This window comes from Mus caroli, chromosome 1 (genome assembly GCF_900094665.2).
Source record: "Mus caroli chromosome 1, CAROLI_EIJ_v1.1, whole genome shotgun sequence".
NCBI classification, from domain to species: Eukaryota; Metazoa; Chordata; class Mammalia; order Rodentia; family Muridae; genus Mus; species Mus caroli.
The window spans coordinates 99,055,182-99,070,661 of NC_034570.1; the positions used below are offsets into that span (position 1 = coordinate 99,055,182).

Consider the following 15,480-nt stretch of genomic DNA (forward strand, 5'->3'; position numbering starts at 1 on the left):
AATAAAAATATTAAAAATTTAAAAAAAAAAGAACTTGATCAATGCCTGGCATGATTCCTCAGAGACAAGAGGATTGCCATGAGTTCAAGGTCAGCTGAGGCTACACAGTGATTTATAGGACTCCCTTAGCTATAGAGTGAGAAAACCTGTTTCCCAGAGATACCAAAAAAAAAAAAAGTATCAAGAATTCTCCTTATATGGATTAGCTATTTAGAGAAAAATTATACCAAATAAATTTCAGGTAGATTAAAAAGTTAAATAAGTACAATAAAATGATTTGAATATATTCATAAGCTAGAGATTATTTTTTATGTCAGAAATGGTTGAGGAACTTGCGGTGAAATCAGTATATGTGACTAACACACACACAAATTTTACATGCATTTTTATCAACTCCTACAACTACTAAAGTAAATCTAAAACGAAAATTACAACTGGGAAAAATACTTGAAAAACTAATGTAAAGCATTGACATTATTAGTGGATAGTACTCTTGTGAGTGAGTAAAGACTGTTCCACTCGGGCTGGAAAGACAGTGGAGTAGTTAGGAGTGTATGCTGTTTCTGCAGAGGAGCAGGAGACCCGATGACCTCGTATGGCCTCAGCAGACACCTGCACACATGCTAGCTAATGCACGTGCACAGAAACAGACTTACAAATAAATCTTCTCTTTTTCAAAAAATGTTTTCATTCAAAAATAGAAAACGAGCTAACGACATTAATATTTAACAAAAGAAATTCCAAAATGTTAAAGCTTATTAGTATATTAAGAAAAAACAAATATTCAAACACTTCAGATTGGCTCTATGACAGAAGCAGGGCTTAGTATGGAGTTCTTTAAAAGTGGCCAACTCGTTCTATCAGGGCTTTGAAAACAGTCATGTAGGTTAGGGGTTTGTATACTAAAACTCTTTTTCCTTCATTTTTTCTGTTTTTTTTTTTTAAACCCTCAACCTCCAACCTCTCCCTGTGGTTCCTTCTAGATGCACTCCTACCTTCCAATCCCTGAAACTCTCTGGGGTTTAAATAACTCATCCACTCAGATAAGCCCAGGTGTGGGGCCATCCCCTGGAATGTGGTCAGCCTGCCATCCCGTCAAAGAAAACTGACTATCCCCGAGAAATCTCAACTGTTTATAGATCTTCAGTTCACACTTTCATTTCAGAAAGCAGTTAATGTTTATTTTAAGTACAGAGATGATCATCAGGATATTTCCAGTTATATTTGGAATGAATATAAAGTAACTTGAAAAAATTTGTGTCAGAATATAGACAAATATGTTGAACATAGAAAAATATGCTGAACTACTATAGATGATATAAATGCAAGATGATAGATAGATAGATAGATAGATAGATAGATAGATAGATAGATAGATAGATAGATAGATGAATGATAGATAGGTAGATAGATAGATGGATGGATGGATGGATGGATGGATGATAGATATATAGACAGGTAGGTAGATGATAGATAAGGGATCCCATAGTTACATTTGCATAAATGAAATCTTGCTAAGTCTCTACAGTGAGCATATGTTATGAGAGTGACTGACCTTCTGTGTTGAAGGCGTTGTGCACTCAGACTTAAAAAATAATTACTAAGGATGAATCATAATACTGCAAATGCTACCTTCTGGTTAGTACCCCCAGAGTCTTAGTAACTCCGGAGAGTTTCCACATGTTTCTGTGACTAGGGTTGTGCTTGTCCAGAAACTGGAGTGAATCCATACAGGAACTCTCCAGGGCTCAATCCCTTTCCAGATGTCAATGTGGTAGACAGTCCACACAGCCATCTTCTTGGGAGGCTACTTAGTTACCTAGTTAGCTAGACAGGCAACTGCTTCATTACAAAAAGATTTTTGAATGAGGCAGAAACATTACTATTTTTTGTCTAACTATTGGAAAATGGAATTATTTCTGTGAAAATTCTTTGATCTATAAAGATTATCAGTGTCTGTGGAAGGGCACCATCAGTAGTCATTAGCTGAGAGAGAACCCAAATCTCACATCTTAAAACATGGAGTGAACTAATAATTCATTAATGTAATTTTACATGTCTGTTGTATGGTTTGTACTCCTAATGAAGACACTGAAAGACTCGGGGAGTGGCAAAGCCTCATTGATGTGTGTTGGCTATTTAAATACATGACATGGACAGAATTGAGTTTGTAGTGAATGCTGAAGACATCACACAGCTATGAATTTGCTCTTTTCAAGTTTGAGTGCCCAGTTCATGGTGTAAGAATTATAAGCTAACATGACACTTAATTTCTGTTTGCTTTTAAGTTTAGTTTTATGTATATCTGTACTTTGTATTAGTGTTTGTGTTTGTGCAGGTACTCACAGAAGCCATAGGTCACCCTGGTTCCTCAGGAGTCATCCACTTTTTTTTTTTAATTGAGACAGGGTCTCTCACTGGGGTCTGGGACTCACTATTAGGCTAGGCTGGCTGACCATGGGTCCTGTGTCTACCTTGTCAGTGCTGGCATTGCAACTTTTTATGAAGACTCTAGGGGTTAAATTTAATTTCTGGGCTTGCACTTTCCCACCTGAACCATCCCCCTGCTCTCTTAAGTTGTGTTGTTTACTCACGTTGCGTGTATGTGTAGTATACAGTCTGCCAATATCTAACTGATGCTCTACAGTCACTGTGAAAACAGTCTTTGTGCCACAGCCACACCCTTGTTCTCATTATCAGTGTAAGGCACCTGAGGAGCAGGTTCCTGATGCCCGTAAATATTTCATTCACTCGACACAGCAGAGGTGGAAAGTGGGGAGTGCTTAGCAGTGTCCTCTCTCAGGTAAAGGCAGCAGATCTCACTCAGCTGTCCCTAATGATTCCTGCGGCTCTTTCTGCCCATAGTAACATTCGCTGCTTCAAGATTGACCAGCCATCAGCAGGAGATGCATCCGGAGCCCCAGCAGTATGGAGTCATGGTTACACTGAAGCATCGGGAGTAAAAAACAAGTACGTTGTGTGAAACTTTGGACCCAAAAATGCCCATTGTATGCCTCCTTTCTTGGGTAGGAGACCTGCACTCTTGGATATGATGGTGCATCCTTGTGTTCTGTGGAGTTTCTTAGAGCATGTTTCTGCAGAGTGAGGCTCACTCCTCAATGTTTAAGCACCAGGCTGAGGACCTGCTTGGCATCACATACTCTCTTTTTGTTAGAGATGTTGCTAGGATACAGTGTAACTGACACATTATATCTATGTAAGCCTCCAGTGTTTGGAAAAGGCCTAAGTATTGAAATGTATCTCGGCTCCTTTGAAAAGCCCCTTTATCTTTCTGGGAAGTCTGTTTACCAAGAGAGAAGTAGCTGATTGTCTATTCTCAAGATCACTTACATTGCTGACTGTAATATGCCTACATTCTAAACTAGCTTGGCAGCCTTTGATCTCAATTCCCTGTCATGGCATCTGCTTCTGCCTCTAGTAGCAATTCATTGGAATTTCTTTTAATAAACAGTTTTCACCAGTCACCTTCCTTTAGCTATGAATGCAGATTTTCCTGATAATGCAATCAAGCTGATCAGACTTGCTCACATTGTATGAAAGAGGTACTGATGATTAGAAAAGCAGAGCCCTATAAATTAGAGTAGTCATAATTTCTTTGGCTAAGGTACAAGAATGCAAAGTATTGAGAGTAATGAATGAATAGAAAGTGGAAAGTGGTCCAATAATAAGCTCATTAAATCATGGCCATAGTTAGAACCAGTCAGATAAAGCAACAGTATTCCCATACAGGCCTATAATTCCCAGATAGTGCCCAAGTCCAGAAGCATAGTGTTGCCCCTGGAGCTGGTGTTACAGGGGGTCCTGAGCCCCACCAGGTGTGGTTGGTGGCAGCTAAACTCCAGTTGTCTACAAAAGCAGTTTGTATTTCCAACTGCTGAACCATCTTTCCAGCTTTGGTCATATCTAAAACGTTAGCATGGTCTTGTATTTCTAAGATAAACTCCACAAGTTTATCATATATTGATATTTCCTTATGCTTTGGAATTCCGTTTGCTGGTAAGTTGTAGAAGATACCTGTGTTCCGTGATGAATGTTGGTCTGCATTTTCTCACGTCATTTCCTGGTTTTGATGCCACAGTAACACCAGCTTCAGAGTTTTTGAAGTTTGTACAGGTGGATTTTAAGGGTCTTTTCAATTTAAAGCTGTATCATCTGCAAATAAAAATATTTGGCTTCTTCTTTCCCCAAATTTTTTTCATTTTCCGTTTGGGTTTTCCTTGGTGATTCTATTTCTGCTCTCATGTCTTGAAATGTTTTCATTATGCATTCCACTGTGTATTTTCACAGCCTTCCTGGGGTGATTTATCCATGTCCTCTTTAAGGTCCTTGAACATATTCATGGTACCTATTTTGAAATCCTTGTCTTGTGCTTCATTTCCCAGGGCCTCCTGTAGCAGGCTTTCTGGGCTCTGGTGAAAGCATACCGTCTTGGTTTTTCTTGTTTGTGGTTTTCCACTGATGTCCAGGCATCTGGAATTAGGATGACTAAGGTGATTCTGGGTGCTGATATCCGGCCCTGTCTTTGTTGGACAGGACATTCTGTTCCTTGGTTTCTACTGCCCTCTCTGGATCTTAGGAAAGTGTATGGCTGTAGGTTCCCTGGTAGAGAATACTTCTGAAGGTCAGCAAGTGGCCAAAAGCAATAGAGATGAGCTAGAAGTAAAGCCGAGAATGGCTGTGGGAAGGAGCTAAGGTATCCTGTCCACATCCAGAGGTGGGATCCCCAGGGAGGATGGGCAAGTAGGCTGCAGTAGAAAAGGATCTGTCTGGAGAGTTAGGGATGCAGGCTGCTACAGGACTGAGGGTGAGAATAAGAACAGCTAAGCTAGGTACAGGGAATGGAGGTGATGGAGGGTGGGAGAGGCTGTTACGGGGCTGGGGTGAAAGTGATGAAGAGTAATGTAGGAGGCCTCCTGAATCCTAGTCACGTGTAGCCTCTGGGTCCCAGGTAGCAAGTGTTCCTAGGTACCTGGATAGAAGGTGGTATGCTGGTGTTTAAACCTGTTTTCCTCTTTGTATTTTAAATGCTCTTTTTTATAGTCATCATGTAGTCATATCTTGCTTTTTTTATCTGGTTTGATTTTTCTGGGTTTGAAGGTAATTTTTAGGTCTTTTATGTATATCTAGTGAAGATAGCTTAAGTTTAAATTTCAACTTACTATTTGTTTATTCTTTGTTTTCTTTCTTGCTTATGTTTGATTGCTTGTTTTCAAGACAGGGTTTCTCTGTGTAACAGAGCCTTGGCTATCCTAGAACTCTATTTGTAGGTCAGGGTGGCCTTGAGTTTACAAGGTCTGTGTGCCTCTGCTTCCCAAGTGCTGATATTAATGTGTGTGCCACCATGCCCAGCTTGTATTGCTTAGGGTGTGTATTGCTTAGAGTGTGTGTGTGTGTGTGTGTGTGTGTGTGCGTGTGTGTGCTTGAGCACATGTCTTTATACAATAATCTTTTACTTATTACAGCTTACCTCCAATCACTTCACAACATTAGAAACATCTCAATTTCTCCTTCATCTACCTGTATATTATGTTGCCTTGTGTTTTCCCTTCTCATTTGTTATAAAATTCCAAAATGAACTGTTAGCATTTTTAGCTTAGTCTTCTGCCTTCTGAAGCAGTGATTCTCAGCATCAGTACCATAGGCATCTTGAGGCAGCTATCACACAGCAGAGGAGGAGACATCCTATTTATTGTGGGGTGTGAGCAACATCTCTTGCTTTATGTGTGCACAGTCCCACTGTGGCAAGAAATCCCGTCTTTCCCACTTGTCATTGCAGTGTACTTTATTGTTCTGCAGAGACCAGATCTCCTTTGTCCTGCTCTTTGTGTTTCTGCAGTGAAGTGTTCAGGTGGGATGCTCTCTTGTGCTTCTGAAATGTCATCAGCCATCACTCTCCCAGGCTGTGCTTCACTGGCTGGCAATCTAGACTGTACATAGTACTTGAAAGAAGCCCTTCTGCAGTCACGTCCTTTGTGGTTTTGCCCCAAGCAGTCTGCTTCCATGTGTGTCTTTGTACCGCACCCTGCCTCCCGTCTTCGTGGTTTTTAGTGATTTGATTCTGTTGTACCCCTTAGTCATTCTTTTCTATCGCTCTTGCTGTAGTTTGTTGAGCTTCTGTATCCATAGGTGTATAGTTTTCACCACATATTAAGTTGTAGCTATAAATGTGTAAAGTTCCTGTTTGTCTTTTCAAGGCTCTTGCTGTTCCCCTATATTAAACTGTTTGGTATCCTCCCCCACACTCTAGTGCTCTGACTCTTCCTTCCAAATCTGTTTTCCACTCTGTTTCCCTTGACTGTTGTTTTTGTGGGGTTTGTTGGCAGGGTCTTTCCATGTGGTTCAGGCTGACTTTGAACTTCTGCTCCTCTCACTTCAGCCTTTCAAGTGCTAGGATCATAGTCCTTCGTCGCTGTGCCTGGCTTCTTGGTTTTATTTTGGAGACAGATCCTGCCTTCTAGAGCTCAATAGCCTGGTGTTCCCCATCAGACACTGTGTCTTCTCCTGTAGCCTCTGTACTTTCCCAAGGAATTAACTGGGCCAGCATCAGCAGCTGGATGCTGGAGCTCCCCACAGTGTACTTGCCACTCCTTCTTATGGAGGCTGTTCTCCTTAATAATTGTATGATTGTGTAAGTTAGAAGTTATATCTTAATATTATTTCTATGTCTCTTACTCTCCTTTCTTCGTTGCCATTAAAGGTAAAATTGGACCTGGAGAAATGATCCAGCAGTTAAGAGCGCCTATGTCCCTTTGCAGATGGGTCAGGCTCAGTTCCCAGTTTGACTTCCAGACCCCATGTCAGGCCACTCAAAGCTGCTGTAGCTGCAGTTGGGGCAAGGGTCTGAAGCCTCTAGTCTCACAGGCATCTGCATGCATATCCACAACCCTCACCCCCACCTGATACACATAATTAAAATGAGTGCTTTTAAAAATGTAAAAATAGAGTCTGAAGAGATGGCTCTAGTTAAGAGCTCATGCTGCTCTTGCCAAGGACCTAGGTTCAGTTCTAGCACATGGCAGCTCACAACCACCTACAACTCCAGAGAACAGGCAAAACATTCACAAATGTAACAGTTGAAAATAAAGAACTAAACATTTTAAACTTTAAAATCATTTTAACAGTACTAAAACTGGAGGAGAAGGGTGAGAGATGGTATTAGTCAGTGATGCAGACCGTCTAGGCTCCATTCACCCAACTTCCTGGAGGCAGGGTGGAAAAGACAGACCAGAACATTGAGGAAGGGAGGGAGGGAGGAAGGGAAAGAGAATAAATGAGTTGTGTCGAGCATAAGAACAAAAAGATGAATGGGCTCATCACAAAAGTGTTTTTACTCTGCAGGCTGTGTGTCGCAGCCCTGTCTGTGAATAACTTCCGTGACAACCGAGAGGCCCTCTATGGTGTGTTTGATGGAGACCGGAATGTGGAGGTGCCCTACCTTCTCCAGTGCACCATGAGTGACATTTTGGCTGAAGAGCTTCAGAAAACGAAAAATGAAGAAGAATACATGGTCAATACATTCATAGTCATGCAAAGGTAAATGGCTATTTCCTCCTCCCCCTCCATCTCCTCCTCTTCCTCCTCTTCTTCTTCCTTCTCTTCCTCTCCCTTCTCCTCCTCCTCCTGCCTCCACCTCCTCCTCCTATTTTATTTATTTATTCTTGCTCTTGTTTGATGCTTCTCTCTTACTAGAAAAGCTGGTGCCCAGTGATCACAGTGCACGTGTGACTGAGTGCTGCAGCTGCTCTCAGGCTTCACTGTCAGGGATGGACTGTGCTTCAGTTTCCAATGCACTGATACTCCTTCTTAAGTCAGTGACAGAGATCTCATTTCTCACAGAACTGAGCATTAGTGGCCTCTGTTGGTAACATTTTCATCGTTTACAATACCCAGCCTCCCCCAACCAGAGGAACACCATAGGCTCCTTAGATCGTCTCATATGGCATATGGAATTTTCTCTGGAATGCATCATTTTTCTCCCAGTTTGTTGGCCAATAGGAAATGCTTTCACTGGTTTGAAACTGAGTGGGTCAGATTTTATACTAGTTTTAAACCATTGTTGTATGCTACCCTCTTTCCCTTATTCAGTATTGATGTAAGTATTGCCAACTTCTGGGCTGCTGCCTCCCTCTTACTGTCCCTGCACCAGAGCTTCCGGTCACTGCAAGAACTAGCCCATGCCACTTGAGCTCTCAGGTTCATGTGCTAACAGGGTTCCTTCAGTCAAAATTTTTCATTCTTTTGTCACCTTGTGGGCTTTATGGATTGTAAAGGAATTGCCTACTGAAGAGTGGACTGCCGACCCTGCTCTTATAAGATCTATGGTGATAAATATCCTAGTCCTTTGAAGGTTATGGCAGCATTGATGAGCTCTCTCCTTTACTTCCTCTCCCCATGGGTAACCTGACAGAGATGATGGCTGTGTACCAAAATAGACAGTATCTACCTGCTGTGGAATGCTGCCCTGAGCAGCCTCCACAGTTACGTCTGCCTCATGCACAGCCAAGGCAGGCAGGTTTCTGGCTCTTGCTTCCAATGCTCCCCTTATCTGCCAAATTCCTAGTGGGTGCAGACAGCAATTGAGCACAATAGTAAAAGCTAGCAAATAGTCATTGTTCTCACTACCTTACATGTCCTGATGTTTTCCCCGGTGAGATAGGCATTGCTGCCCTTCATATCTTGTTTGTGAAACCAAAGTGCATAGAGGTGAAGCAAAGTACCCCCCCAGGCCCAGTACAGGCAGAATCCTGAGACCCCATGGATGCTCTGGCCACCGGACATAGTAACTTGGCTGCTTTCAGCCACCTCCTTGTCCCTGAAGTCAGGAAATATGACAGACACACACAAAGATGCACACATACACACAGACCATGTATATGTGTACACACACACACACACACACCCATCCACATAGGCCTCTAGCCTACAAATTTCTCACCAGTCGTTGTGCATTTGAAAGTCATGCTGCCTTAGAAGCATGCACCAGTCAGATCTGGCCGTGGAATCCTATGACAGGCCGCCTGCAGTGTCGTCTTTGTGACTTTTGTCTGTTAGTTAACAGGTTATAAGACCAGACAGCACTTCAGTCCTTAGAGTAACTGCCTATTCATTGTGCCTAGCTTTCAAGTGTGTGTGTGGCTAGGTGTCCCTGGTTTCCGTTGTTTCTGTTCCCAGTTGTCTAACTTACATTCTGACAATGCTTCAGAGTCTTTCCTGCCCTCGTTAGGCAAGAGAGGCAGTTTTTCCTTTTTGTTTCTGTTTTTTTATGACTGTCATTATGGGAAGTTTGGAGGAATGACCATTGGTTGGACATGTGATGAGAGTTCTTTGCTCTTTATGATGGTCAGTATTTATAGGGGCTCCAAATATTCAATAAGTACACAGGTTAATTGACAGCAGAGGATAAGGCAAAAACACTTGGTGTTTGATACCAGAATGGTGTCCTATAGCTTTCATAGAACAAATAGTGCTGATCAAGAGAGTCTTGGCTGGTGCTGGAGAGATGGCTCAGCGGTCTGTACTCCTCTTCAAGAGGACCTGAGTTCAATTCCCAGCAACCATATGGTGGCTCACAACCATCTGTAATGTGATCCAATGAACTCTTCTGGTGTGTCTGAAGACAGCTACAGTGTACTCATATTAAATAAATAAATAAATAAATAAATCTTTAAAAAAAGAAAGTCTTGGGTGCATGGACAAGAATGGCAGTGAACATCCTTTAGAAGAATGGTGGATCTAGCTTATCATACTTTGTTGAGTTTTGTTGTTATCTCTTAGAAGCCTGTTCTTTTCTAATGAGAAACAGAATGAGAGTGGATATAAATGGGAAGGGAAGGAGAGAAGAACTGGGAGAAGTAGAGGGAGGAGAAACTGTAATCGGGATATAGTACAGGAGAAAAGAATCTATTTTCAGTAAATGAGGAGAAAATGAAAATAAATAAATAAATAAATAAATAAATAAATGACTCTTTTTCTAAATTCTCAGTGCTACACTGAGTGTAGTCCCACCAGTCTGGAATAAAGACGTCTAATAGATAGATAAAGACTTCTAATAGATAGATAGATAGATAGATAGATAGATAGATAGATAGATGGATGGATGGATGGATGGATGGATGGATGGATGGATGGATAGATAGATAGATAGATAGATAGATAGATAGATAGATAGATAGATAGATAGATAGACAGACAGATAGAATGGTGGTTAGGATAAACGTGCAGTTCATGCATGGACATACTGTGTTTGTACCTATTCAGATTTTTGTGGGAATAGAGGATTTGGAAAAGTGAGTGGGAAAAGAAGAAGCCCTTTCTTGATGTTTTGGAATATAGTGCTGGGCTGTATAACTGATGCAGGGCAGCAGGTTAGACACAACAGGCCAGGACCAGCAAAATGGCTTTTAATCAAAAGGTGATCCTTCCCTACCACATATGAGCAGATACCTCTCTATGTGAATGTGTGTAGTATCAGATTCCAGGGACCTTTTTCTTCTTGGAAGCTGAGTGGCTTTGCTGGACAGGACTAAGTCTAATCTCTGGCCCTGTACCCTGTGTCATCTTTCTTCTGAATGGACAAAATGTGGTAAGGTGTTTGAGTGTTCACCCTTCTCTTTGGGTTCAGGAAACTGGGAACTGCTGGGCAGAAACTTGGTGGTGCTGCTGTCCTCTGCCACATCAAGCATGACCCTGTGGACCTGGGAGGATCCTTTACCCTGACCTCCGCTAATGTTGGCAAGTGCCAAACGGTTCTCTGTCGAAATGGGAAGCCACTGTCTCTGTCCAGGTCATACATCATGAGCTGTGAAGAAGAGCGGAAGAGGATTAAGCAGCACAAAGCCATCGTCACTGAGGTGAGGAGCCAGTTTTCCTCAGACAGCAGGAGAACATGAGCAGCACCCCCTGGTGGAGACCCCTCAGGAAACACTTGTCTTCAGAGGAAACTTGTTAGTTCAGATGTAGCGTGCCAAGTCCATGGTATTACAAAGTAAATTCCTTGGTGCTGTCTTTAGATTACTGAGGAATATCTCTATGGCTTATTATGGAATAATAAGGCAGTCATCAGTTGGGAATGCTTCATGGGAACTGTCCCAGTGGATCTCAGAGCTACTGGCTAAGTGGCTAAGAACTGGACTCCTGAATCACACTTCTGCTTTTGTATCTCAGCTATGTATAAAGTAGATATCAGACACCTGCCTTGCTTTACAATGGTAGTCTGGCACAATAACTATGGTGTCTGTATAACTATATAACTATTTTCTGTTTTGCCAGTTGAGTAATACTGTTCTCAGGGACAGGAGGCAAAAATACAAGGTCTATAGATATATTTGATCATCAAAACCAGCGCATGATTGCCATAGAGAGAGGAGAAGCTAGATCTATGGCTAAAGAGGTTACAGTGTGGGCATAGTCCCACAACAAAGATTTACCTGGTTCCAAATGGCAATAGTATTGTTGTTTTAAAACAAAGAAACAAACAAAAAACAAACAAAACCAACTAGAATAACAGTAGAACATGATCCATTGTCAGTGAATGTTGAAAACTAGCTTCTGCAGTTCTTTGTTTGCTAATTTACCAGCATGTCAGTCACTCAACATTAGCCTGGAAGCATCCATACACATCTGCTGACAAGAACCTAACCTCCTCTTAGCAGTAAAACTCACAGAACAATGCACTGTCTGAAGGTGAGAGGGAAAGGGAGTGTCCAGAAGAGAAAAAGAGGCTGTGTTGAGCATCCCAGAAAGACACCTAGGTGCCGAGTCCCTGGGCGTGAGCACACATATAAATTGAGTTCCCTGTCTGTCCCAGCACTGAAAGTTAAAGTGGATGTTAAGCATAGGTTAGGAGAGTGGGTGCTCTACTGCTGTCCAGAAGAGTGAGCTGAGCGGCAACACTGTACAGGGAAAGATGTCTGCCACATGCATCAGAGTTCATAGGTCAGCTGTGTTATCCCCTTTCCTCCCCTGCTTCTCTTCCTGACTTCTGCTTGCTCTGCTCAGTCTTCAACAGTGACTAGTTCTCACACCACCCCTTCCATTCCTTGAAGATGCCCTCAAAGCACAAAGTGGGGAGAAGACTGAAGGGTGGCTAGAGTAGCCAGCCCCCGCACCAGGCAGGGCGGATTTCATTACTAGAGTCAAGGGTGTTTCAAACTGCTTGAAAGGCTCTTTTACTCATCTTAGTTCCTAGGCTGCCCCCTGGTCTAAGCATGGCTGCTGAGGTCTCTTTGGAAAGGTACCCATGTTTATCTTCCGAGCAGATACTCGGGAAGCACAGGAGGAGGCAGGCACTGAGCTGAAGCGCAGGGCATTCTCTTGCAGAAGCACTGTTTGTGAGTCGAGAGACTCACAAAAGTTGTACCCTCCATTGCAGAACCTTGTGTGGCAGGAAGTGTTAGAAGCAGGAGAGTGGGGATGGATGTGGCTGTGAGGCAGAGACCCTCACACATGGAGGGTAGAGAACACGGCAGCTGCAGGTAGCTAAGACTTAAAAGTACTCATCTTTCCCCCAGCAAATGGCCTGGATTTGGCTGCTGGTCTAAATACAACCAACTGTCTAAGACTGGGCACCATGGTTTCTACATTTGTCCTTGTAAGTCAGGTTCAAGAAAAGCCTAAGGATGGGTACTTCTGTTAGTATTGCCTCTCCAAACATGTGAGCATTGTGGCTCAGATACAGACGACCGTGGGTCACACAAGACTCCCTAGCCCTTCTCCATGCTGATTGTGGTGCTGGACAGTCATGAGGTTGGACTGTACCTGCCCTGGGTGTTTCTCTGGGACTTACCTCTCTAGAATCTAATAAGCATGCATGCCATGTGAGGCTGGACATCAGCTTGTCATGAAGAGACATACCACCTAGTATAAATGCAGTCCCTGTTAAAGGAATGGCTGAAATACTTCTTTTTGTTCCTCTACACTTCAGCCTTTCCATATAGGGTGTGTGAGCCTCCTTCGTGGGATGCCCAACGCCATCCTGTGGCCCAGTCAATGGCCCAGAGGGAGGCTGCTCAGTAACCACATGTGCTCTGTGCTCACTGTCTCTGGAAATTTTTCTTCTAGGATGGCAAGGTCAATGGAGTGACAGAGTCCACACGCATCCTGGGCTACACCTTCCTCCACCCCAGTGTGGTGCCTCGCCCCCATGTGCAGTCGGTGCTTCTGACTCCACAGGATGAGTTTTTCATCCTGGGCAGCAAAGGGCTGTGGGACAGCCTATCCATTGACGAGGCTGTGGAAGCTGTGCGCAATGTGCCAGATGCTCTGGCTGCTGCTAAGAAGCTCTGCACCCTGGCTCAGAGCTATGGCTGCCATGACAGCATCAGTGCTGTGGTGGTGCAGCTAAGTGTCACCGAAGACAGCTTCTGCTGCTGTGAGCTCAGTGCTGGAGGGAGCATGCCACCACCCAGCCCCGGAATCTTCCCGCCATCCGTCAACATGGTCATCAAGGACCGACCCTCAGATGGGCTGGGTGTGCCATCCTCCAGCAGTGGCATGGCATCTGAGATCAGCAGTGAACTGTCTACCTCCGAGATGAGTAGTGAGGTGGGCTCCACAGCCTCTGATGAGCCCCCGTCTGGAGTCCTGAATGAGAGCAGCCCTGCCTACCCCAACGAGCAGCGCTGCATGCTCCACCCTGTCTGCCTGTCTAACTCCTTCCAACGTCAGTTGTCCAGCGCTACTTTCTCCAGCGCATTCTCTGACAACGGCCTTGACAGTGACGATGAAGAACCCATTGAGGGGGTGTTTAGCAACGGTAGCCGGGTTGAGGTGGAAGTGGACATCCACTGCAGCCGGGCCAAGGAAAAGGAGAGACAGCAGCACCTACTTCAGGTGCCAGCTGAGGCCAGTGATGAGGGCATTGTCATCAGTGCCAATGAGGATGAGTCAGGTCTGTCCAAGAAGGCAGACTTTTCTGCTGTGGGAACCATTGGACGACGCAGGGCTAATGGCTCTGTAGCTCCCCAGGAAAGGAGCCATAATGTGATAGAGGTTGCTGCAGATGCGCCTCTCCGGAAGCCAGGAGGCTATTTTGCAGCCCCTGCTCAGCCAGATCCAGATGATCAGTTTATCATCCCCCCAGAGCTGGAAGAGGAAGTCAAAGAAATCATGAAACATCACCAGGAGCAGCAGCAGCAGCAGCAGCAGCAGCAGCTGCTGCCACCACCACCCCAGCCACCACAACCACAGCCACAGCCACAGCGGCACTTCCAAATGGATCACCTGCCAGACTGTTACGATACACCGCTATGACCCAGCCTGAGTACTGTTTTAAACAATAAACTAACCAGAGAGACTGAGAGAGTCTCCCAGGCTCCCATTAAACCAGGGGTGTTACTTCATGCCCTCTCCCAGACACTGCCCCACCTGTCTCTGCAGCTCATCTGTAGGTTCTCTTTGTATTGGTTACTTTTAATAATTAACCACTTTTCTTCTAGTGATACTTTACCAATATGATTTAAATTTGTTAACTTCTTTCCCTAACATATCAACTGTGTAAAGACAAAGAACAAAAGGTTTAATATATTACAGAGAAACAGTTAATGATAATGTAATATTTTTAAAAATGGCTTTTTGTTGTTTTGTTTGTTTGGAAGGCAGGGCAAGTTGCCATTGCTAAATGATTTAATAATATTGTAATTGTGTATTTCTTTGTGGGGAAAGCTTTTTTGTCTTGAAAATGATAGACATTTGTAGACTATGGAGACTAACTCCTAGGAGTTGCTTTACTCTGTCAGGTGACCTAAGTCACTGGGACTCACTAATCTTCTCTGAGAGAACAGTTGATTGAGAAATTTCTATTGTAAATATCTCAGTGTTACATAGTGAAGCTTAAAGTGTTTGTAGCCTTGCATAAGGACACAGCCTAAATAACTGACTCCTTACTTGCTCTGAAGAGCATCCCTGCCCCACCCCCACCTAGCTCATCTTCAGTGTGGGCCATGTGCAGCGTGTTTCTGTGCAGATAATGTGGCCCTGCTCTCGGGAACCCAGAACCTTTTACAGACATTTTTTAATTGTGTTCCTTCCTGCTGCCACAATCAGCATGACTGTATAGAGTCCCTTATACCATCTACACATACAGAGTTATATGGAAGCAGAATGCCCAAATGGACATGTCGTAATTTTTGTTATAATAAATATGAAATTTACAAGTACTGGATCTATCTGCTTTTGTCTCAGCATCCAGGTGTGTCTCACAGCCAAACCAGCTTAGGATTAGAAGGAATAGATGGGGGTGAGATTAACCAACATTATGGTTTGGGGTTTGTTTCCTTAATAGTCAAGTGCAGCTGCAGTAAATGAGGTAGTGGAATTGACCTTCTGGTCAACCGCATACACAGCTGCTGTTACCCTTTTCTTTTTATTATTATGCAAGGTAGACACTGAAAGAGAGGACTGGATGGGGACTGCATAGAGGAGAGCCCTGCAGAGAACCTGCAGACCTCCTACAGAACCAAG

The 15,480-nt window shown here is 43.6% G+C and overlaps 1 protein-coding gene across 1 annotated transcript in view; it reads left to right on the plus strand.

Moving 5' to 3' along the window:
• Positions 1-15,185, plus strand: part of Phlpp1 (PH domain and leucine rich repeat protein phosphatase 1) — a 209,421-nt gene extending 194,236 nt beyond the window's left edge. The window contains exons 14-17 of the mRNA XM_021161069.2: positions 2,866-2,970; positions 7,360-7,554; positions 10,643-10,871; positions 13,081-15,185. Of these exons, the coding sequence (XP_021016728.1) occupies positions 2,866-2,970; positions 7,360-7,554; positions 10,643-10,871; positions 13,081-14,271 (1,720 nt within the window). The 3' untranslated portion in view covers positions 14,272-15,185. The remainder of the gene's footprint in view (positions 1-2,865; positions 2,971-7,359; positions 7,555-10,642; positions 10,872-13,080) is intronic.
• Positions 15,186-15,480: the final 295 nt, after the last annotated feature.